The sequence below is a fragment of the Diabrotica virgifera genome, chromosome 5 (assembly GCF_917563875.1).
Source record: "Diabrotica virgifera virgifera chromosome 5, PGI_DIABVI_V3a".
Taxonomy (NCBI): Eukaryota; Metazoa; Arthropoda; class Insecta; order Coleoptera; family Chrysomelidae; genus Diabrotica; species Diabrotica virgifera.
Window position 1 is genome coordinate 54,621,096 of NC_065447.1, and position 26,690 is coordinate 54,647,785.

General features: G+C 34.1%; 2 protein-coding genes across 3 annotated transcripts in view; both read right to left on the reverse strand.

Moving 5' to 3' along the window:
- LOC114339296 (tetratricopeptide repeat protein 36 homolog) overlaps window positions 1-3,729 on the reverse strand; it is a 32,663-nt gene extending 28,934 nt beyond the window's left edge. For both annotated transcript variants that reach the window (XR_007698449.1, XM_050652529.1), the window contains exon 1: window positions 3,528-3,729. Coding sequence is in view for 1 of the 2 variants with exons in the window: in XM_050652529.1 (XP_050508486.1) it covers window positions 3,528-3,627 (100 nt within the window). In the remaining variant the exon portion in view is untranslated. The remainder of the gene's footprint in view (window positions 1-3,527) is intronic.
- A 28-nt stretch (window positions 3,730-3,757) lies between these two features.
- The window catches only part of LOC114339287 (trifunctional purine biosynthetic protein adenosine-3), a 53,692-nt gene continuing 30,759 nt past the window's right edge, over window positions 3,758-26,690 (reverse strand). Inside the window, exons 7-12 of the mRNA XM_028289915.2 lie at window positions 23,095-23,293; window positions 22,787-23,038; window positions 15,729-16,082; window positions 15,224-15,483; window positions 11,781-12,038; window positions 3,758-3,976 (exon numbers count right to left, since the gene is read on the reverse strand). Coding sequence (XP_028145716.2) covers window positions 3,794-3,976; window positions 11,781-12,038; window positions 15,224-15,483; window positions 15,729-16,082; window positions 22,787-23,038; window positions 23,095-23,293 — 1,506 coding nt within the window. The 3' untranslated portion in view covers window positions 3,758-3,793. The remainder of the gene's footprint in view (window positions 3,977-11,780; window positions 12,039-15,223; window positions 15,484-15,728; window positions 16,083-22,786; window positions 23,039-23,094; window positions 23,294-26,690) is intronic.

Consider the following 26,690-nt stretch of genomic DNA (forward strand, 5'->3'; position numbering starts at 1 on the left):
TTTTAATAGATAAAATATTTTTACGAGAGAATAAAGTTTTAGCATGCATTTTGAATCTTATATTTATGGTATCATCATCATCAATGGTGCTACAGCCCTATGAAAGAGCCTCGACCTTCCCAAGTCTATTACGCCAGTCAGTCCTATCCATTGCCAACCGTTGCCAGTTTGCTGCGCCTATTTTTGTCCCATCCTCATCTACACCATCTTTCCATCTAAGTTTTGGCCTACCCCTATTTCTACTTCCCACAGGTTGTGACATAAGGATTCTTCTAGGAGGGTTGTTATTTATGGTATAGTCTATGAATAAATAATATTTATAAAATTTATATAATTGTGAGCATATTTATTTTCCTTGTTTTGTCCTGGATAAAGTAAGCAATGAGAAATACTAGAAGCCACAAACTAAAGGTGATATATTAAAATCAATTAGCCCTGAGAACATTTTTTTATTGGAAAGATTTATTAAGGTTTTGTTTCCATGAGTAGCAATTAAAATAATTAATTAATTAATTGAATTGACAAGATACTGACCAATCTCATAACTGAGAGAAAATATAGAGCATACCAATATATGTGTATAAATAGAACGACACGAAGAGACAGGATAGGACAAAATGTGACGATCAACGCCTTCAATTTCGAAAGAGTACAACATTTTAAGTATCTGGGGGCCATAATCACAGCTGACAGCGATGTAACTGAAGAAATAAAAGATAGAATCAAATCAGCAAATCGCTGTCTATTCGCACTGGATAAGCTTATAAAATCAAAAAATCTTGCAAGAAGTTCCAAGATCAAAATCTATAAATCCATAGAAAAATTTTCGGACCTCACCACGACATTAACACAAACCGGTATAGGATCAGAACCAACATCGAATTAAAAGCACTCTACAATGACACCGATATTGTCCAAGAAATTAAATCACAGCGACTAAGATGGGCAGGTCACGTGCACAGACTTCATAACGAGAGACTTATAAGACTGGTATGGGAGGAGATTCCTACAGGCAAAAGACCACTCGGACGTCCCAGAATGCGATGGAGAGATAACATCCAAGCAGATCTCCGAAAAATGAACATTCCATTTGACCCTAGGTTGATGGAAGACCGAACAAATTGGAAGAAAGTTGTACAGTTAGCCATGACCCACCCAGGGTTGTAGCGCTACGTGATGATGATGAGTATTTTAAAAGTAGAGGTGATACTGACAGTATTACTAATCAACAGTAATATTGATCGTGTAATAATGCGACGCATTATTACACGATTAAATTATTACATTATTACACGTGTAAGGCCCGCCGCACATTGAGACGCAGGTGACGCAGGCAACGCAGGGTAGGACAGCCCAGGTTTCTATTTTCCGTACAATTAAATTATCCCGCGCGAACTGGAACGCAGAGCAGGGCAGCACAGAACCGTGTCTAAGTAAACCTGCCAGCGCAGTCGTCCGGACACAGATTCCTGTGCCACGTGCCGAGCAGCTGTTTGTTTCTAGTAAAATTTTGTGTGGTTATATTCGAAATGTATGAACAATTAATTGAATTGGTGAGAAGCAGAGAAGCCATACAATTCTTTACGATCCCAATAATTATTTAAAAGCAAAATTAAACGATGAATTCTGGAAAATTGTTTTCTGCTTAACGGAAAATAATTTTAAAAAACAGGCTCAGAGAATTCGGACGATAGTGCAAATTCCCTACGAGTATTTCTCCTTTTTATATAGTTCTTCTTCTTCTTGAAGTGCCGTCTCCTCAATGGATGTTGGCTACTACAATTGCAAACTCTTCTCTGTTTTCAGCTGTTCTTATTAGCTGTTCAAAATTTAGCCCTGTCCATTGTCGGATATTTCTGAGTCACGATAGTCTTTTTCTTCCTAGCCCTCTCCTTCCCTCGATCTTTCCTTTCATTATAAGTTGAGCATATTGGTACTTATTATTTCTCAGTATGTGGCCTAGGTATGATGTTTTTCTACTTTCACTACTGTGTTAAAAAGTTCTCTTGCCTTGCCTATTCTATGCACCACTTCTTCGTTTGAGATATGCGATGTCCACGAAATTTTGAGAATTCTCCGGTAGATCCACATTTCAAAGGCCTCCAACTTATTTACGGTTGATGTTTTAAGGGTCCATGTCTCAACTGCATAGAGAAGAGTCGACCAGACGTAGCATTTGGATAAACGTAGTCGAATTTCGAGTTTTATTCGAGAATCACAAAGCAGTTTTTTGATTTTTTCGAAAGATTTTCTGGTCGTTCTATTCTCGATCTTATTTCTAGATCAGAATCAGGATTTAGGCTGCTATCGATCCAACATCCCAAGTACTTAAATCTATCGACTTGTTCTAAAATGTGCCCATTTATTGTGCAAGGTTGAGGTACGTTTTGGTTTTTTCGGATTGACATCACTTTGGTTTTTTTAATGTTTATTTTCATACCAAATTGCTCACAAGTGGAGTTGGTCTTGTCGATGAGTCGTTGCAGACCCAAGTCGGAATCCGCAATCAACACCGTATCATCGACGTATCTGATGCTGTTGATATTTACGCCATTCACCTTGACTCCATCTTTGGAGTCCTCCAGTGCCTCTTTAAATAGAAACTCGGATAAAGATTAAACGGCAGAGGCGACAGAACACATCCCTGTCTAACTCCCCTCCTAATTTCTACTTATGAGGATGTGGAACCTTCGATCCTAACTCTGGCGTTTTGGTTCCAGTACAAGTTCTTTAGTAAATTGATGTCTTTTCCATCTAAACCGACTTCTTGCAAACGTTCTAATAGTAGGTTGTGTCACAGTATAAAGAGGGACAGTAGAACCACTCTCCGAAAAATTGGAAGTAAAATCTGTAGTCGCGCATGGCGACCGCGCAATGTTCTTAGTCGCTTTTGCCCCACTTTCGCATTGCTAGTCGCATAGAAACGTACGGGTTTTAACAGGGAAAACCCGCATCCACCACTGGTGAATTATCAATTGCGTACTGCCAGTATTACTTCTTGAGATCAAAGTGCCGACAGAGAAGTGGTTTTAATGTCCCTCTTTATACTGTGGTCGTGTCTTACTCTATCAAATGCTTTTTCGAACTCTATAAAGCATATAAAGTTGCTTCTCCAAAATAATTTTTCCCTCTTGACATGTTGTATAATAAAACTGTTTCTTCAAATTCTGCGTCTGACCCTGACTCGGAACTGTCCAGAAACAACGCCATTATTTAAATTATAAAATTCTCTTTCTATGTACAAATAATATATTTGCTATTCGCACCTCAAAATTTTCGAGAGGACTGCTTTCAAATATGCGCTCACACTGCGTGACACGTATATTTTCTGACCTGCCCTGCACTGTGTCGCCTGTGTCATCTGCGTCCCAATGTGCGGCTTACCTAAATGCTGCCGCGGCAGTTTGCAGTAGTCCTCGGAATCATATCTTTATGCACATATCGAATAACAATGATTACCAATTGACGAAAAACAATAAAATAAATTAAAAAATCATGCATTAATGTAGTAATCTGTAATAGTTTACCTTTAAGTTCCTCACACTGGATACCTTCCCCAATGGGCAAATTTGGATTAAAAATACAATTCACAATGGCATTATCACGTTCACTTAACTGTCCACTCATATTTAATACGCCTACTTACAGTTTGAACAAATTAAAACAACTAAAAACAAAACACAGAAACCGTCAGCGGGGTCAGTATGTTTATCGAATTATTGTAAATATTTCTCAATCAGAACAAAAACAAAGGTCATTTACAAAATATAAAAGTTTATTTCATAACAACATCTCAAGACCAGATAATTTTATTATCGTCTCCTAATCTAATTTTATCCGAAGCCAGAAGTTTTAACGCTTTCGGGAAAGCTCTGTGTTCGGCAGTTTTTATTCTTTCGGTAAGGGAATGTACTGTGTCATCCAGCTCTATAGGGACTGATTCTTGGGCTATTATAGCACCAGCATCCACGTCTTCCTAAAATTTACAAAAAAATATTCATTAGGATTTTCATTAAATCATTGTTGATGCGACCAATTTTTAAATATTCAATTTTATATTCTACATAAATTCATAAATTTCCTGATCGTGAATTTCAAATATTTTTTCCTTTTCAATGAATTACCATTCAATGAATACTTTATTATTTATAATTTAGACTACATCTTACACGAGTGGTATTTAAAACTAAAGTGTTAGAGAAACAGGCAATTTTTTAAAAACAAGAATACATATGAACTTGCATATGAACTGAAAATGCATATGATTATGTGCACTTCAAAATATGAACTTTACCAATATAGTAGTAATAACTGCATAAATACAGGGTGTTTGGTAAAGAATGGGCCAAAGCTTAACCTTATATTCCTGAGGTTAAAATAGGTCGATTTAAGCTAACTTACCTTAGTACAAAAGTTGATAATAACCGAAATACAGGGTGTCAAAGTTAAACTTTTATATTATTTATTTTTGAATATTTCCTGACAGGCATGGGGCAACAACACGAAATTTGGTAAGTGTTGCTGGTACTGTACACTCTACTAAATTATGTTAAACAAACGTTTCTGGCTACTACCAGAGGCGTACGATGGGGGAACCTGAATGGTCGACCCTTCCCAAATTCTACGCCACTGGCGGAATTTCTATTTTAGTGCAATTTTTTGATTCTCCAATACTTTCTATGTAAATAACATACTCTTCATTCGTGAAGATAAAGCCATTAGTTTTCGAGATATTTGAAGCTAAATACAAAGGAACAAAATACATTAATCAAAATAAGTGTGCCTTTTCATTTTTAACTTCAAATATCTCGAAAACTAATGACTTAAGGCTACGGCTCCACGGGCGAGAAATTGACGCTAGCAGTAGCCGTAAAACGAACTTAAGGTTCCGCGGAACGGAATAGGAATAGCCGAACTGTATCGACTACAGGACTTGTGCGTAGTCGGTTCAGTTCGGCTATTCCTATTCCGTTCCGCGGAACCTTAAGTTCGTTTTACGGCTACTGCTAGCGTCAATTTCTCGCCCGTGGAGCCGTAGCCCTAATCGTTACGAATGAAGTGTATATTATTTGCATAGAAAGTATTGGAGAATCTAAAAATTATGCTAAAATAGCAGTTTCGTCAGTGGCGTAGAATTTGGGAAGTCAACCCTGTCGTACGCCTCTGGTAGTAGCCAGAAACGATTATTTAACATAATTTAGTGGGTGTACAGTGCCTACATTTTCTGTCAAGTATGATACGGATATGTCAAATTATTTTAAAGTATTCTTTTTTTTAATAATTTATTCTTTATTTAAAACTTTAAGAAATATATGTGCCCGGTACTATAAAAATATTTGATATATCCTTATGATACTTGGCAGAAAGTGTAGGTACTTTACATTCTACTAAATTATGTTGAATAATCAATTCTGGTTAATACCAGAGGCGTACGACAGGGGAAAGTGAATATGTAGTTGAAACTTCAAAAATTCTACGCCACTGATGAAACTGCCATTTTAGCGTAATTTTTAGATTCTCCAATACTTTCTATGCAAATAATATACACTTCATTCGTAACGATTAAGTCATTAGTTTTCGAGATATTTGTGGTTAAAATAAAAAGGCACACTTATTTTGATTAAGGCTATGGGTACATAATTCGCAAATATTTTACATGTATCCCTACTTTTTCTGTCTTTACACGGCAAATTACGTGTAGTAAAATTCACACTGGTATGGATATGTAAACATTACTAGAATGTCAGTTTACTTGAAAATGTCATCATTAATTTAAAGAGATAGCTTTTGAATGTTCTTGGATAACTGTTATTTTTATAATTGCAAATTATTAATTCAGTTAATAATAAATGTGATAATTTTTTCACTAACTATGTATTCAGTGATTGTAATAATTTATTTGTACAACAAAAACTAATACTCAATCGAGAAAAGAGGAAAAGTGTTAAAGTGATTTTTCAATAATATATTGTTATGGAACGCTTACAATTTTGAACATCTTTAACAACAAAATACTTGGATCACAGAATATATTATCCTGATGTATTCTCTGCTTGGATCTTCCACAAATAATACTCAATAAATAACTTTTTATTAAGTTTACGTCTTAAATCAATTATTTATCAAATACACTATATATCAATAATATTTAATCAATAACTTAAAATATTCCCGATGCAATGTCAAATATTTAAAATTGTCACTGATTGTCAGTGTCTGACTGACAATATATGCTGACAATATTATATTGGGCTGAGTGCGTTGTAAGACAAAGATAGATTTGGAAAATATTACCACGGCATTGTGTTCATTTTTTTCGAATCCTGAAAAAACCAATAAATATTTTTGAAAAATTTAAACGCAGAATGAAAGATTAAATTATTACCGAGGGCCGAAAGTCCCTTAGAATAAATAAAAAGTTTATTTTGAATGAGATATTTGAAATTAAAAATCACACTAAATTTTCGCTTAGTTTTTCACCCCTGTAACTTATTAAAATAAACATTATAGAAGTTCTCAGGGACTTTCGGCCCTCGCTAATAACGTAATCTTTCATTCTGCGTTTAAATTTTTCAAAAATACTTATTAGTTTTCTCAGGATTCGAAAAAAATGAATCCCCATTTGAATAGCATTGCAGCCGAAAATACGTACCGATCCTCTTAATGTATTCTGCCCCTTCGTATTTAGCTTGAAATATCTCGAAAAGTAATGACTTTATCTTTACGAATGAAGAGTATGTTATTTACATAGAAAGTATTGGAGAATCAAAAAATTGCACTAAAATAGAAATTCCGCCAGTGGCGTAGAATTTGGGAAGGATCAACTATTCACGTTCCCCCGTCGTACGCTTCTGGTAATAGCAGAAACGTTTGTTTAACATAATTTATTAGGGTGTACAATACCAGCACCACTTACCAAATTTCGTGTTATTATCCCATGCCTGTCAGGAAATATTCAAGAATAAATAAAATAAAAGTTTAACTTTGACACCCTGTATTTCGGTTATTATCAACTTTATTAAGCTCAGGAATCTAAGGTTAAGCTATGGCCCATTCTTTACCAAACACCCTGTATATGCTCCGCTAAGTTCATTCCGCATGTAGAAGAACGTTCAGAAATAAAGTTAACCAGCGACAGTGTTAAGATGTCTATTTTATACCAAATGTAATATTTCTTTTGTTATGTCTTTCAGGTTTTTCTACTTTATTTTGCAGTTCTAGATTTTCATTTCCTAATTGCTTTATTGACTATAATAAAGCATTCGATAGAGTGCGATATCAACAATGAATGAATGTCCTAAAATCAAAGAAAATAGACTACAATAACCCCAGGAGCATATTGAATTTATATTATAAGCAGAGAGCAAAAGTAAATTTTAAATAAAGTAACGAACTGTCTAGTAAATTTAGTAATTTTTTTTGCTAAGTTGGTTACATTCTGACATAGATGAAGTAGCTGGAAATTATTATACAAACAAGCACACATTCTCATAGCCTATATTAAAAGTAAACAAACAACGAAACGACAGTAATACTAATACACAGGGTGTCCCGAAAAGATTGGTCATAAATTATACCACACATTCTGGGGTCAAAAATAGTTCGATTGAACCTAACTTACCTTAGTACAAATGTGCTCATAAAAAAAGTTACAGCCCTTTGAAGTTACAAAATGAAAATCGATTTTTTTTAATATATCGAGAACTTTTAGAGATGTTTTATTGAAAATGGACATGTATCATTCTAATGGCAGAAACATCTAAAAACAAAATTATAGTGAAATTTGTCCACCCCATAAAAATATTATGGGGGTTTTGTTCCCTTAAACCCCCCCAAACTTTTGTGTACGTTTTAATTAATTCATTATTGTGGTACCATTAGTTAAACACAGCGTTTTTAAAACTTTTTTGTGTCGTAGTATTTTTTCGATAGGATCTATTATTGTGGTACTATTAGTTAAACACAGTGTTTTTAAAACTTTTTTGCTTCTTAATCTTTTTTTGATAAGTCACCTTTTATCGAAATGTGGCTTCTTTATCAACATATACCTGAAAATGTAAATTATAAATAAATTTTCAGATTATTAACAGGTCTCTATAATCGTACACCATATAAAAATATCTGGTGGATTCGACAAATATTCAAAATATCTCGATAAGCACTGGCTTATCGAAAAAGTACTAAGAGGCTAAAAAGTTTGAAAAACATAGCGTTTAACTAACGGTGCCACAATAATAATTTAATTGGAGCGTATTTAGGGGAACAAAACCCTCATAAAATTTGTATGGGGTGCACAAATTTCACTTTAATTTTTTTTAAGATGTTGCTGCCATAAGAATGCCACATGTCCATTTTCAATAAAAAATGTCTAAGAGTTTTCGATATATGAAAAAAAATCGATTTTCATTTTCTAACTTCAAAGGGCTGTAACTTTTTTGTGTACACTATTGTATATAGGTAAGTGAGGTTCAATCAACCTATTTTTGACCCCATAATCTGTGGTATAATTTATGACCAATCTTTTCGAGACACCCTGTATAATAATATAAACAGCGCGAATAATACAATTACTTACTATGAGCCATTCCACGAACATACGCCTGTTTTGGATTACTTCAACAATGAATATTTTACTGTGCAACATAAGAAGTACGAAAGTAAATGGCGCTAATAATTATTCCAATAAACAACAATTTAATTTGTAATTTACTTTCGTTCGTTTGTTTCGTATATAATATTATGTTAAATTATAACAATTGAAGTTATGAGTTTAGTATACACCCACTATTTCTAATAATTCTTCTTTTTTCAATGAAAGAATTATGCAATGGCAAGTTTATTTGAGCTGTTAATAGAGTGACGTATGAATTTTTCTGTTGCATGTTTCCTACTCTGAATTTGTCAAAATCCGTCCGAGTTTAGCGAACCGACTTAATCAACAAATAGCAAATGCATTTTTGGCAATATGTTATTTTTTTTAATATTGTTTTAAGACTGTTTTATTGTTGTTAGTCAAAAAGAGGCAGATATATGATGCTTTTTAATATGTAAATAAAAAGCAATACAGAGTGATGAATTAGTCGACAAGGGTATCTATAATTGCATCCACGACCTGTCGTTCACCGTGATAACAATCTTTAGCGAACTAGTTCCTTTTATACTCCTTTATGTGCTATAAGCACGTCCTTTAATCAAATCTGAATCATCTTTACTCTCATTTTATTTGTATTCACTTTTATGAGCATAAAAGGAACTACATAGTTCGCTAAAGATTATCATCACGGTGAACGACAGATCTTGGATGCAATTATAGATACCCTTGTCGACTAATTCATCACTCTGTTCTGCTTAGTATTTTCCATCTTAAAAAGCGCAGAGGATAACAATTCGAATTTTAGTTCCTGCCTATTTTGACTAACTATGCATAGATGGTGCTAGTAGAATCTTTGAAAATTATTTTAATAATTACACCGACGGGATGAAAATATTTGATTCCATTGCAGTGCCTCTACACAGGTGCTCCATGGGGGCTACGGTAAAGTTGAAATACGTGTAATAGGGGAGTGCATATAGATTTTCACTTCGGAAAAAATCAAATAAGATAGAACTTTTTGTGATTTCATTAAGAAATGTTTAATAAACAACATATCAAAAACTTCTACTCGAGAAGTGGGTGCTTCATTTTTTATTAAATAAATGAACTGCGAAATTAGATGTTTTTTAAATAACCCCGAAAATATAAATTTTAGAAAAAAACTGTCTTGACCATTGAAAAATTCAGAAAATTTTACAAAAAAACCCTGTATAAATATTTTTCTAAAATTGAATCTGTCGCTTCTATAACTTTTTATTTATAACACTAAAGTCACCCTTCTTACAAACATTGGCGCACAGTAAACTAAGGTACGGAGAATTGCAGGGTTGAGTTATTTTAACGTAATTCTTTAACTAATCGATCAAATGAAATTTTACAAATTGGACATGAAAGAAGGATAATTAAGTTATCTTATGGTTATAATAAAAAGAAATAAAATGTATGGGTATAAGTACGGTGTTGGCAGAAAGTGAGACTTACATGAATTTTGTTTAAAAATGATTTAAAAATGTGTAACTAATACAATTTTTCTTATAAAACTCTTAATTTTGCAAAATTTACCTCTCAAACACCTTCCTAGACGATGTTTCATTCAAAAAAAATTCTCAAAAATTTATTTCAAATAATACGACATCTCAAAAATGTAATTTTTGAAAACTTCGTAGTTTCACGGAATTACCCCCACTTTAAGATGGTATTACTCAAGTTTGAACAGATTTATTACAGTTTTATAGGTACTTTTTAAAGCTTAGGGCTTAGGGTGTAATCTTTAAAATTCACTAAATTATTTTACTTTAGACGAACATATAAAACACGCTGTATTTTCCTATCACCCTGTCACACAAAAAATTGGCCAGCGCAAGTACATGTAATAAATATTATTACATGTAATTGCGCTGGGCAATTTTCTTTGTGACACGTTGACAGGAAACTACAGCGTGTTTTATATGTTCGTTCATGGGTATTCTTTTATTTTTCCGACTGTATGTAATAAACTATTTCTATTTGAGAAAATTAAGAAAGATAACAAAAATGTAACACAAAAACCGAAAATTACCAGCTAAAAAATGTTTATACAAAGTGATCAAAACTTCTTTCTGTAAAACTTACCTAAAATACATACCTAATAAGCTTCAACAATTATAAATGTTCAACAAAAAAAATGTTTAGCTCTTATACAGTATGTCTGCGTAACTTGGAACCTATTAATAACTTTTTTATTATCACTTTTACGAAAAAAAGTATTCTTTATAAAATACTCTACATGGTATATAATCTAAGATGCAATTATCAGATATCAAATTTTATTAATTTTATAGGAGGTATGAAAAAAATATGAATTTCACTTAAGAGTAGGTAAAGTACCTTTATATTTCACAATATCGAAAATTGTTATTAAGAACAGTTGTTTGGAATTAAAAAATATGTTTCAGTGTTCAATTACATCCTTCTAATTAAAATATTGTGAATAATAAAGGCACTTAACTCTTAAGAAAAATTCATATTTTTACATACCTCGTATAAAATTGAAAAAGTTTGATATATGATGATTGTATCTGAGATTGTAGACCAGTTAGAGCATTTGATGAAGAATAACTTTTTTTTCGTAAAATTGATGATAAAATAGTTATCATAATTGTAATAAAATGATGATGGGTATCCGTAATTTGAGAAAAAATTGAATTTTTTTTTTCAATTAGAATGATGTAATTGTATATTAAAACATACTTTTTAATTTCAAACAACTTTTCATAGTAGCATTTTTTAATATTCTGGAATATAAAGATACTTTACTCTTTGTGGTTCCTAGCTACGCAGACATACTGTATAACAGCTTCTGTATAAGAATTTTCAATTTGTAATGCCATATTCGTATTCAGCATAATCAAAAACAAAATAGAAACATATTTAATCAAAGTAAAATGATGAATTCAACGATATTTTAAAATTATTTATATAAAACAATTGTTATTTTAACTTTTTACTATCACATGTATATAAACCAACAAAAAAAGTTTTAGAAAAATATAAGCTTGTTTGAATTTTTCCGAAACTATGCATGTTTTCGTTCTAATTGCACTCCCTATAAGCACATAGTAGAGGCCCTGTCCTTTAATCAAATCTGAATCACCTTTACTTTCACTGTTTTATTGTACTTTATTAACCCTTTTTTACAACTACTTACCTCAACAAAATGTACACTACAGCCTGAAATCCTAACACCAGATTCTAGAGCTTGCATTTGCGCATCCACTCCCTTAAAAAGTGGTAGCAACGCAGGATGTACGTTAAGCAACCTTCCTTTCCATTTTCTTGTGAATTCTCCAGTTAATATTCTCATGAATCCTGCTAAACAGATAATATCCACTCCTGAAGCTACCAGCTCTTTATGAAGTGACATGTCGTATTCTAATCTACTGGAATAGTCTTTGTGGCTCAATACCTGCAAAAAAATCATTTTACCACCAAGTATACCACAATAAATTCGACTCCAGAAATATAGAGCTCCGTTGAAACTCTTAACACTTTCAAATGTATGTTCTGAAGCTATTTCCTTGTGGCATTTTTATGATTAACTATTTATATGGGAAATAAGCCACAATTAAATTGAAAAAATATATTGAAACATCAAGACCATTAAACGTTAGAATAAGTGAACATCAGTCTTATATTAAAAATAGAGAATTGGATAGATCTCAAATATGTCAACACGCATGGGATAATGAACATAGAGTTCAGTGGAGAGATTCAAGTATAGTCCTGAAAGAAACAGATAGTAAAAAGAGAAAAATCAAAGAAGCGGCTCTAATTATGCTAAATGAAACCAATTGTGTCACAAATTCCTCGGTAGAATGCAGTAGGATGTGGTTACCCATACTAAAAGAGGAAGTCAATAGAAAGAAAATACCACGATTAGTAAGTCAATAACATATCGAGTTAGTACATATTTTATATTTTAGTATTACTTATTGTATTATTAATATTATTTATAATTTAAACATAATATGTTAATATTATTAAGGTCAGAATTTGGTATTAGTTTTTGAAAGTAAATTAAATGTAAGACCAAATACTTACGATGTCGGGATAGTATCACGAGGTTTTTTCCTGGTTTTCCCTCGTGATTTACTATGGAATCTCTAACGCGAGAATTTTACTGTCATCGTTGCATTTGGTTGTCTTTTTAAAGACAGATCACATGCTATGATTTTTTTTGTGACGGATATTCTTGAGTTGGGATTGATTTCATGTAATCGAATGAACTATCTTTTAGTAAAGTCGTCCCAGGAACACAACTCATAAATATTGGCGATATAATTTTAAAGTCTTCTACTTTAAAATGTATAATACACGTCTGAATTTGACAACAACGCCCGATTTGGGCGTCGAAACGTTAATAAAATTATTTTTTCAATTTAATTGTGGCTTATTTCCCATATAAATAGTTAATCATTCAAATGTATGTACGTAGAATTACCTATTAATAAATGAAAATTGGTAATTTTATCAACCAATTCAAATATATTCAAATATACTGGCCGAGCACGCGCATATGGTATAATTCAAAATATTTACCAATAAAAAGGAAACTGATTCTCTTACCGAATACCGACCTTCGATGGAAGATATAGAGGCTAATATCTAATATCTGGAGTCGACTATATTTATATTTACTAACAGTTATTTAAATACGGATATGAAAATCAACACCAAAGGGTATCCTCCGGTTATAGGCAAAATACTCTCACTCTCACAATTAATTTTTTTAATTTTCTTACGTTCTATGTAATTAAAAAATAAGACTCGGTGCAATTTTAGTCCATCACCCCTCCCTCTTCCCCAAAAACGTAATTTTTTTCATTTTTATTATTTTTTGAAGTTATACTTCTTTAGGCGCGATTAGGAGTGAATTTTTATTATTCTGCGCGCATGCGCACACAGACTGTATGGGCTTCGTTGCTGAATCTTGTAAGTTATGTATGTATCAGTACAAAAAAGGTGTGGAAATAATATAGGGTGTAACAAAAATACAGGTCATAAATTAAATCTCATATTCTGGGACCCAAAATAGTTCGATTGAACCTAACTTACGTTAGCACAAATATGCACACAAAAAAAGTTACAGTTTGAAGTTACAAAATGAAAATCGATTTTTTCCGATATATCGAAAACTATTAGAGATTTTTTAATGAAAATGGACATGTGGCATTATTATTATGGCAGGAGCATCTCAAAAAGAAATTATAGTGAAATTTGTGCACCCCATAAAATAAATTATTATTGTGGTACCATTAGTTAAACACAATGTTTTTAAAACTTTTTTTGCCTCTTAGTATTTTTTCGATAAGCCAGTTTTTATCGAGATGCGGCTTCTTTTTTAATATATTTACATAAAAATTTTATGGAGGTTTTGTTCCTTTAAACCCCCCAAATGTTTGTGTACGTTCCAATTAAACTTTTATTGTGGTACCATTAGTTAAACACAGTGTTTTTAAAACTTTTGCCTCCTAGTATTTTTTTGATAAGTTACCTTTTATCGAGATGTGGCTTCTCTTTTAAAATATACCTGAAAATGTAAATTACAAATAAATTTTCAGATTATTAACAGGCCTCTATAATCGTACTTAACCATATACAAATATGTGGTGGATTCGACAAATATTCAAAATATCTCGATAAACACTGGCTTATTGAAAAAGTACTAAGAGGCAAAAAAGTTTTAAAAACATTGTATTTAACTAATGGTGCCACAATAATAATTTAATTGGAACGTACACAAAAGTTTGGGGGGGTTTAAGTGAATAAAACCCCCATAAATTTTTTATAGGGTGCACAAATTTCACTTTATTTTTTTTTTAAATGCTGTTGCCATGAGAATGCCACATGTCCATTTTCAATAAAAAATCTCTAAAAGTTTTCGGTATATGAAAAAAAATCGATTTTCATTTTGTAACTTCAAAGGGCTGTAACTTTTTTTGTGTGCATTATTGTATATAGGTAAGTGAGGTTCAGTCAACCTATTTTTGACCACAGAATCTGTGGTATAATTTATGACCAATCTTTTCGGGACACCCTGTATAACATAAGGACGACGGGACGGTCGCAATGACGGTCGCGATGACGGTCGCGAATTTAATGCTTTTTCCCCTATCCAAAAATCGCACAACGTCCCTAAAGAAGTTTTCACTTCAAAAATTTCAATAAAATACACAAATAAAATTAAACCTGCAGCTATAACCAAAAAAACTTCTGCGCTTTTTTCGAAAAAAAAAAGAAAATGCATTTTTAGGTTATGTATACTCAACCTTCGGGTCTATAAATAATAGAAAAGGTTTGGTAACAGCGCCAACTGTGCGTTTTAATTTTTTGAAATGTTTAAATTGATTACAACCAACGGAAAAAATAAAAAATGAAGTTTTTGATGGTGGAGGAAGGGGGAAGGGGGTGGTGGGTTAAAATTACGCTGAGTCTTATTTTTCAATCATATAAAACGTAAAAAAGTGAAAAAAAAATTAATTCTGGGAGTTAAGTCTGAGTGAGTTCATTTTGACTATCCTAACAGGGTGTACCCTTTACCAACAGTAATAGCCAAAGATAATATATACGGAAAAACAAAAACTTTCTTACTTTTGTTGGAATGCCGGCCCTCTCGGCTCTCTTCAGTCCTTCAACTCCTGGTTTATTCGAGATTACTAACACTATATCGGCTCCAATCTGTTGCAAAGGATCTTGAGTTGCGTCAATGAGAGCTTGCAAGTTGGTGCCGCTTCCTGAGATTAAAACTCCTACTCTCTTCTTCAAACTAGGTGTATTTTCAACAACGCTTGGGACGTATTTTCTCATTGCAGCTTCCATCACTTCAGAGAAGTTGTGAACTATCACTTGATCTGGAAAATATTAAAAGTAAATGAGAGAATAAGCAAAAATTTTTGATACTGAAACAGACTTCTTTAAATATTTCCTCTGAATACAAGTTAAAGAGTAAAGGCGATAGTATGCAGCCTTGACTCACTCCTCTTTTTTTACATTTTTTGCCGCTTTATATATTTTGATTTATACAGTGATGCCGAAACAACTGAAAAAAATTATCGTCGCATAGAAAAAGATTCATTAATAAAACGTCAATACATACCTTTTTCCTTTCTGACAACTTTTCCTACAATTGTAGCACCTTCGTTCTTGATCAAATTCCAAACAGCATCGGCATCCTCTGGCTTAACAACCAAAACTCCTCCGACTCCGCAGTTAAAGGTTCTAAGAAGTTCTACTTGGTGAACTCCTCCGGCGGTTGCTAACCAGGGAAATACTTCGGGAATAGACCATTTGGTGGCATCGAGTTCAACCGCCACGTTATCCGGAAGTATTCTTGGGATATTTTCCAGCAAACCTCCTCCAGTAATGTGGGCGAAAGCCTTAACTTTGCCTGTCTTGATGGCTGGAATGACTGATTTTACGTAGATTTTCGTGGGAGTCAATAGTTCAGCACCTGTAGACAAGCAAATATCAAAATAAATGTTTTATGTTTACATTACTTATAAATTTTCAATTGTTTGATTGAGAAGGGGTGTGAAGGTAATCTAAAACACTCTGTAGTTGTCTATACTTGGCCCGTGTAAGTTATGGTCATTATAGTGGCTTCCTTGTTCTGAAGGAGGTCTTGTTTTTGACACTAAGGATTTAGCTTGCCGACTTATAGGTCCTAAAAATTGATTTCATCAATATCTGAAAATAACCTTCAAATCAGAGGTAGCGTAGTTTAGGAAAGCTAGAAACTTTGTTCACCAGATATTACTGAGCACCATGAAAATCCTGTATCGGCACATTTAGATCTGCCGACAAGTGGACAGTACTAGACTACCAGATATCACAACTTCATCTCCTATGGACATGAGGAGGCAATTAACAGAGATAAGTACCGATAGATAACCGAATGAACCACAACAGGGGCCATGCTTTGAATGAATTGCTAAGAATTTGAATGAGCGAAATTGTTGGCTGACGATTAAAGTTAAATGCAGCATCTGCAGCAGCACGGAAAAGCTGAACAGATATTGTGTTGAACCAAGTTCTGAGGTTCTTTAACCAGGATGTTCTTTTTCCTAGACCGCGATTCCCAAGCGCTACCATTTTTGTAGGATGACTTGTAAGAGGGCATAGCTGGATTCATTTCGCATAGTGTGTCCGAAGTATTGTAACTTTCGAGATTTGATGGTGGTTAGTACGTCTCGGTTCATCTTCATCTTTCTGAGGACCTGCTCATTTGTAACTCGGTCAGTCCACGGGATCTTAAGTATTCTCGATATAACCACATAATTATCAAATGCTTCCAATCTTCTGCACATATCTTCTTCCAAAGTCTACGATCTACGATTCAATACTATAAAGGACAGAGAAGACGTAACAAAACCGTAACCAAAAGAGAGGTTGTGGCTTTTGAAGAAGTCCCCCACCGGGTTAAAGGTGGATCTAACTTTTCTGATGCGTGCTCTTATCTCTTGGTTGTTGGTCCATTCTTCATTTATTATGATGTCGAGGTAGTTGTAGTGCGTCACTTTTTCTACAGGGGTTTGGTTGATGCAGAGTTGACCTTCTCTTATCTTTTTCTTGCTAATTATTATGAGCTATATCGTCTTTACATGTCAGACCATGGAGTTTAGGGTGTCTACATTGTAAAAATTACGTGAACCTTATCCTCCATGCTATGGCATGCTGGACGAGCCATACAGTCTGTAGTCAACACCCCGAAGTATGAGCGGGAACACAAAGCGTACCAATACTCATACGCTTATGAAACGCACCTGGCGGATCATAAGGGCCTTCACATTTTACTCTTCTTCAACTTGTCTTGAGTGAAATGTCTTTAATCTTTTCTATCAGCCTCTCTTGGCTAACTCTTGTTTTTTTTTCGACCCCGAATGGCGATTAGGTTTCCGAAGGCAGACGGGTCACTATATTTCTTTCTACTACAGATTCTTCCCATATACACCTTTTTCCCTCCCCATCTTACCCAACAAAATATGGAGAAAACCAGATGCAAAAAATCCGTAAGTTAAGGTGGAAGCTATCGTGCTAAAAACTGAATGGTCGCACGTCACGCGGCCGCTAACGATGCTCTTGGGACACCGGGCGAAATCCCATTGAAAATTAGCCTTGTTCCTGTACGCGGGGCTCTACAGGAATCGACAACGATCCCCAGCCACTCGTGGGAATAAATATGAATACTCACCAACATGCAAGGCAAGCACGGTGTTTAAATGCCACAAACCCGACCAGTGTAAACCAACCCTATTCAAAGTGCGTCAAAAATATAAACCTCAACATCGCCACATATAATGCTCAGTCGCTCTCTACCGAAGAAAGGTTCGAAGAAATGGAGGAAGAACTTTCAAAAGTGAATTGGGATATTGTGGGTATCAGCGAAGTTAGAAAAAAAGGAGAGAATCTTATCTCACTCCCATCAGGCCATCTGTGGTACTACAAAGGAGAAGAGGAATCGACAATCGGAGGAGTCGGCTTCTTTGTTCACAAAAGAATTGCGAACAGAATTGTGTCAATAAACCAAATATCAACAAGGGTGGTCTACTTAAACATCAAAATGAGCACCAGATATATCCTAAAGTTCATTCAAGTATACGCACCTACTACAGGCCATTCAGATGAAGAAGTCCAAATATTCTACGACCAAATATCCTGTGCAATCAAGGAAAATCCTGGCCACTTCTTAATAATAGGCGGTGATTTCAACGCCAAAATAGGTAGGTACCAAGGAAGACCCCTCTGAAATAATATTGGGAAATTTTGGAAGCGAAGGCAGAAATGATAGAGGCAAACAACTGTTAACTTTTCTTTTGGAAAACAATCTCTATCAAATGAACAGCTTCTTTAAAAAGAAAAAACACAGAAGATGGACCTGGGAAAGTCCAGATGGAAAAACAAGGAACGAAATCGACTATTTCTTAACAAATAAAAAAGAATTATTTAAAGACGTAAATGTGTTAAACCAGTTCAGCACAAGCAGTGATCACAGGTTAGTAAGAGCTAAAATAACGATATCGATCGAAAAGGAAAGACTCAAAATGATAAATAAGAAACACCCAAAGAAATGGGTAAAACCAACTAATATTCATGAGTTCGAAAAATATATTAATGATACATTGAAAGATACAACAACAACAGACATTAATATACTGAACAAGCAAATAATCACCACAATACAACAGGCTCAAACTAAATACTGTCCAACAAACCAAAAAGATGAAAAACTAAGTCAACCTACTAAAACCCTTATAGAACTAAGACGACAGATGAAAGGAGATACAAGTTCCAGCAAAGAAGCGCTAAATCAAATAAATAAAACTATCACAAAGTCAATAAGAAAAGACATAAGAAACTACAATGTAGAAAAAACAAAACAAGCAATAGAGCAAAATAAGAACATGAAAGTTTTGAAGAACTTAAGCGTACAAAAAGGAAAAATAGAAATCAACAAACTAAGAAACAGAACTGGAAAAGAAACTACAAACAGAGATGAAATATTAACAATAAATAGTCGAAGAGTTCTACACAGAGTTATACAAATCAAGAAAAAAAGATGACAATGCGCAACCTCCAATTACAGTAAAAACTGGGGTATTAAATCAAGGATCGGATTTAATGCCCGATATAACAAAATCAGAAATCAAAGAGGCTCTGAAGAAAATGAAAAATAATCGAACCCCAGGTGAAGATGGAATAGTATCAGAAGCACTAAAAATTGGAGGAAATATACTACTTGAAAAAATTAAACAACTTTTCAATATCTGCCTTCACAACGCCAATATTCCAACAGACTGGAACAACGCTACTATGATTCTATTACACAAAGCAGGAGACAAAGCCAATTTAGAGAATTACAGACCGATTAGCCTCCTCAGCCATTTATATAAGTTATTTACGCGAATAATAGTTAAGAGAATGGAAAGAAAGTTAGAGACTTATCAACCAAGAGAACAGGCAGGATTCCGAAAAAATTACGGAACAAATGACCATCTACAAAGTATAAAAACCCTGATAGAGAAAGTAGTGGAATACAATAAACCCCTAGTTCTAGTTTTTATCGATTTTCATAAAGCCTTTGACACAGTTGAACTTAGCAAAATATTACAGGCGCTTAAAGAATGCAGGCTAGATTATAGGTATACAAAATTATTACACAAAATATACTTACAGGCAACAACCACTGTCAAATTACATACTAACAGTAATCGCATAAAAATAGAACGGGGGGTTAGACAAGGAGACCCAATGTCACCTAAACTTTTTAATACGGTCTTAGAACATGCTTTCAAGAGTTTGGATTGGATGACAAAGGGAATAAAAATAGATGGAGAATACCTAAACAACTTACGTTTCGCCGATGATATAGTCATAGTAGCTGAGGATCTAGGTATGGCAAGAGAGATGGTACAAGAACTCGTTGTAGCTACAGAAAATGTAGGTTTAAATATAAACATCTCAAAAACAAAAATAATGACAAATTTGGTACCCAACCAGAACATCAGTATTGGTGGGAAGGAAATAGAACTCGTAGATAGATATAAATACCTGGGACATGAAATTACGATTGGCAGGGATAACCAGACTCATGAGCTGAAGAGAAGAATCGGTCTTGGGTGGGCAGCATTTGGAAAACTGAGAGAAACTTTTAAAAGTGAGTTACCCACATGTCTAAAGAGAAAGGTATTCGATCAGTGCGTCCTCCCAGTCTTGACGTACGGATCAGAAACACTTACCTTAACTAAAGCCTCGGCTACCAAACTAAGAGTCACGCAGAGAAGAATGGAGCGGTCAATGTTAGGAATAACTCTGCGAGACAAAATCAGAAACGAAGAAATCAGGAGAAGAACAAAGGTGACTGACGTCATCGAGAGGATAGCCAGGTTGAAGTGGAGATGGGCAGGACACGTAGCCAGAATGACAGATGGGCGATGGACGAAGAGGTTATTGGAATGGAGGCCAAGAGAAGACAAGAGAAGCGTCGGTCGACCACCTACAAGATGGACTGACGACTTAAGAAAGGTAAATAAAAACTGGATGAGGGCGGCGCAGGATAGATGGGGTTGGAAACGAGGGGAGGAGGCCTATGTTCAGCAGTGGACTTTTGAGGCTGGATGATAGATATCGTCTTTAAGTTTATATTGAGTCGATATTGTTGACTGTAATACATGATTTTGTTCATAAGTATCTGTAGGTTTTCTAGGTTGTCCGCAAATACTATGGTGTCACCTGCATATCTGATATTGTTTATCCGGTACCCGTTTAGTAGAAGTTCTTTTCCGGTTTCGTGCAAAACTTCGATAAGTAATTCTTTCAGAGTAGAGATTGTAGATTAGAGGAGACAGAATACAGCCTTGCCCTACTCCACACATGATTTTAACATATTTGGTGTGTTCATCTTCAACTCGAGATGTGCGGCCTGATGTAAGGGGATTTAATCCAGAAAATAAGAATTATTTAAGTCATTAGCAAAATCCAGTTTAAATTTTAAATCCCCTAATAACAATATACGAAATTATTACTCAATGTTTTGTATGTAGTTGCTTGTATGTGACATTGAATATCTGTGTTATTGGGACACGCACCGCAAAGTGCAAGCTAATCAGAAAAGTTGTTGTTATATTCATGGTCGTGTTAGTAAAATAAAATTCATAATAAACAAATGGATATTACATATACTTACGCAAATAATGAGACAAAAGACTCTAAGAAATATTTCAGTGATGATCAGACGACGCAAGTAATATCACATACCAACTGAGTACTAATTAGTGTTTTTAATTGTGAACTAAATAAATACATATATGAGTGCTTAGTGTCTTCCAGTCAAGCAACCCCATCACGAGGGTAGTTCACCCTTATTTTACCATACTGATTCCAGTAGAGGTTTCTAATTATTTTCAGATCTTGGTTGTTAATTTCTGCTTCTTTTAGTATTTGCATCATCTTGTCGTGCTGTAATCGATCTAACACTTTCTCGTAATCAACCAGACATGCATATACGTCGCAATTCTACAATAAAGTCTATGCATCTGTAGAATAAGACTTGTAGTGAGAACTGCTTCGGGGAAATTTGACTTTCACACAGTGAGTTTGACTTGTACATTCTCTTATGGGTTATCTTTAGTAACAATTTTAGAAGATGACTCATTAGGCTTATCGTACGGCATTCTCTGCATTTTTGGCTCCTGGTTTTTTGGAAGTGCAATAAACTCAGACTTCAGCAATTTTGTTGATATTTTTCTCATCATTTACCCATTCTTCTAGCTTAAACGTGTTATCTCTTTGGTCTTCAAATAGTTTCTCTACGTATTCTTTCCACGTTCTTATTTTACTCTGTTTGTCCAAGATGACATTTCGGCCAGAATCAGTTAGATTTCCTGTCTGTATCCTATGAGTTCTTTAACTTTCCTATGTACATTGTAACTATCGTACTTAATTGTAGCAAATACTACATACTGTAATACATACAACTCTTGACATTTCCCATTACATTTGAGGAAGAAAAAAATAGCGCCATCTAGGCGGTCTACGGTGATAACCAGAGAAATCTAACCTTACATTTATAAAATTGCTTTATTATTGTTTTTGTATAAGTGTTTGAACTATTTTTATTTTAATTTAATTTAGCAAAATTAGCTTGTTATTCAAATTTTACGTTGTCACAACGTAGCTTCACCGCAAGCCGACAGTGGCGCTAGTCACAACGTGCTTCCAGATTTCTGTGGGAGTTGGATGTATTACAGTCAATAGTATTTGATTGTAGTCTCAATTTTTTCGCATCTTTTCATTGCTTCTTTTTCTTTCGCTTCTCTGATTTTCCTTCTTATAATATTTTTATCGTTTTATATCTGTCTGAGTCATTTTTCGTTTTTCTTCTTTCGTCTATTAGTTTCAGGATCTCATCTGTCCTCCATGACTTTTCTTAATTAATTTATTTGCCTTTAAGTGTTTATCCTTTACATTTTGAACTACATATTTCTCTAATATGTTTGATCGTTTGTTCTTCGTTTGATTCGTCAATAATCACAGTCACATGCTCGTTTAACGTGGCTTGGACCCTCATTCTTGTATTAAGATCTTTTAGTAGACGTATATCATATGATTGTCAACACATTATAAAACAAATAAATATAGTTAAACTTACTAACTTACCAAATGTCCTATTTGATTTACTGAATGGAGCAACACTGTTGTAATCTTTTCCCGCTAGTTTCATGATTTTTCTTACCAAACTGAAACCATTACTGTGAACTCCTGATGAAGGTAAAGCAATTACAACATCTCCAGGTTTGATATCTTGAATGTGAGGCATCAACTGACTCCTTTCGACGGCTCCAACCGCAAAGCCCGCCAGATCGTAGTCTCCAGGTTTGTACATGTCAGGCATTTCTGCCGTTTCTCCACCTACAAAACAAGATAGAATCAGGTTAAGGGTATTTTTATTGGACAATAATTATTACCTATCAGACAACATCCTGCTTGTTTACATCCGTCTGCGATTCCTGTAACGACTTGCTTGGCTACTTGTACATCCAAATTACCACACGCGAAGTAGTCCAAAAAGAATAAAGGTTCTGCTCCATGAGCTAATATGTCGTTAACGCACATGGCTACAAGATCTATTCCAATTGTATCGTGAACACCGGTAGCTTGGGCGATCTGTAAAGTCAATTTAACATTATAATGGATATAATAAATGTTTGAAATATATTAAACTGGTACATTCGTTATATTTTAGAAAAATTTCTACTTTGGCCAAAGAAATAGTAAAGACAAAGATATTTTGGGTAAATACAACACAAAATTTAATAAAACAGAATTATGAGTAAATATTGTAACGAAAAGGTTAATAGGGAACTTGCATAAAATTTAAAATTCGAAAAAAATGTTATAAATCACAACAGAACATCATTTAAAACACGTATCAAAGATAAAAAAGTTTTGTTTGTCTTTCGTTCGGCCCCTAAAGACGATTAAAAATTCCATCAGCCAGCCCAAAACGCTTCGTGACGTCATCGGGTTATATGTTCTGCACCAACAAAGTAAACAAAATTGTATATAATTTTAAATTAGACATTATAAACGTCAGTAGAAAATACAGTTATGTGACGTTACAAGTGTTTTTGATCGGTTGAACTATTCATAGAAATTTGGTACTTTTACAAAATGGTTTTATATTCCATAGTAAACCTTCTTTCCTTTCCTTCAATAACTATATCAAACTCCAATCTCAACAAACTGGTATATATTATTCCAATGACATACGATAAATGCCATTAGAATATAAATATTTTCCTTTATTCCGTGACGACGAGCTGGCCAAATAAACAAGTAGGTGGAGGCCAATAAACTAAGAAGAAGAAGAAGAATATACGTAAATCTAACCATAAACGGAACCATATAGTTAAACTATGTGACGTCACGGGTCGTTTGAACTATTTTAAAATACAGAAGATTTTAAATTTGTACTTCTAAGATATTATGAGTTTTTGAAGCGTGAAATTTTGGAAATCTCATTTTTATACAAAACTGAACATTATTATGTAATAAAAAAAATGTGCAAGTTCCTTATTAAATATCTATTTATGGAAATTCTAGACCACTATCCTAAGTATTTGCAAATCTTTACCGACGCCTCAAAAACTCCAAATGGTCACGCTGCTGCCTACTACTCTAATGAAAATTCTTACAGCATATCAATACCTATAAACTACAAACTGCAGTATTCTTACAGACGAGACTACAGCTATTTTGGAAACCATAATCTTTTTCAAGAAGAGTAAAACGATGAAATGCATTTTCTTAACAGACTCATTAAATGCATTATTAGGGCTGAAACAAATGTATACGAAAAACCCTATTTTACAAAGAATAAAAAATGAACTAGAAACACTTCGAGCATTAGGAAAGTAAGTGGTTTTTATCTGGGTGGGTACCTTCACATGCAGGTATATATGGAAATGAAAAAGCAGATGAATTGGCAAACAAAAGTCGAATGAGCTCAAACCATACAGCAAAGTTGAAAACATATCCGTATACCGACCTGAAGAATCTGGTTCAAATCCACTGTACTAATACATGGCAAATTCATTGGGAAAAATTATGTAGTAAATTACATAAAATCTACCCCTAGATGTTGTCCTGGATAATCCCTCCAACAGAAGAAACCAAGTTATTATTAACCGTCTAAGGGTTGGCCATACTGCCTTAACACACAAATACTTAATAACAAAAGAACCACCACCAATCTGCTCCAACTGCTTCGATCCACTGACTGTCAAACATATCCTGCTTGAGTGTCCGCAATTCCAGAAAGAAAGAAGATCCCATAGAATCACAGATGATGACCTCAAGACAATCCTCACCAAAAAAATTTCATCAGTGTTAACCTATTCAAAATACATCAAATTGTATAACTCTATTTAATGTAATATTTTTGTATTGTTATATCCACTAATAACCATGTGCGGTTGATGTGGTTTTTGTGTTTAAATAAAAAAAAAAACATTTAATAAAACATAATTATGAGTAAATATTGTAACGAAAAGGTTAATTCTGACCGACCTTGCATAACGGTTGCACCTCGTAGACTGGTTCGATGAAGTCGAGAAGTTTCTCGGCGCTCGCTGTTACTAGAACCAGCTGGATGCAATGTCATACGATAAATAGAGTTGGGCGAATCTTCTGGAAAATAACCTGTTTGTATATAAGCACGCTAATATTTAGGAATAGTTTAGTTAGCAAAATAAATGCGAACTGTAAACTTGTTGAAATAAATATTCGTATAAACGAACCGATCGTTTTATTGTTACAATATATTAAAGACAATAAACCGACATTTTTTAAATGACGCTGATACATTCGTTGAATGCAGCTGACGCCATCTTAAAAGATGCATGGCTTGTGACGTCAGAGTGGAAGTGGTGGGAGTGTCCCAAGCGGCCCATACTCAGCTAAGGTTATTGACCACAATTCCGTTGATTTTGGAACCTTCTGGACCGGCGTTATCTAACTGCCTCACGAACTACCTGGGCCCATTAATCCCAAGTACCTGCTGCCCCATCGCCGAGAAAGTTGGGGATTAAGTCTTAATGACCGAAAATTCCAAATTTAATTATAGTTGAAAGTAAGAATATAAATATTTTTAGTTATTCACTTCAGTTGCAGTTCAGTTGCTTCATTACGGTATAGTGTCCGGTTTTGTCCGTTAGTGTTTAACTTTTAAATGGTGAATCCAACGACTATTTTTAGTCAAAGAGGAGAACTTTTATTAATAATTAATAAATATAAATATTCAAAGGCCCATGTCTCCAAAGATGGAAAAGTTAGATGGCGATGCATCAAAAAAGGGTGTCAACAAAAAGTGTACACAAAGGAAGGTGATGAAAATTACGTTATTCTTGAAAAAGCATCGGTGGAGCATAATCATGCTCCAGATATCCACGTTGACCGGTAAATTTTTAGTAATTCTACAAAGAGGAAAGCTGTAGAAGATATATGTGAAAGACCTTTAAAGATTGTCCACAAGGAATTGAGGAAGGAAAATTTCAGCAATTTACCGCTGACGACGAAAGACATTTCTTGCGTTCGAAGAAATATCTATGCTGCAAGACGAAAATCCACACCATCATTGCCAAAGTCACAGGAAGAAGTTCTACAAGTGTTAGTGAACTTAAATTTAGAAACAAATACAGGTGAAAACTTTTTATTTTCTACGAAAAATAATTCCGCAATTTTTAGTTGTTTCACAAACCTTTACTTTTTGTGTAATGTAGATTCTTTGTATGTAGATGGAACTTTTTAAAACTGTTTTAAATATTTTTGTCAGATGTTTACTATGCATGGCTACAAAAATGGTTTTTATGTTCCTCTAGTATTTTGTTTGTTACCAAATAAATCACAGCAATCGTACAAAAGTACTTTTGATACATTAATAACAATATGTACAGATTTGAATTTAAATTTCAAACCGAAGCGAATAATCTCTGATTTTGAAATAGCAATTCAAAATGCAGCCAAGTTAGTGTGGCCCGACATTATTATTTTTAGTTGCAAA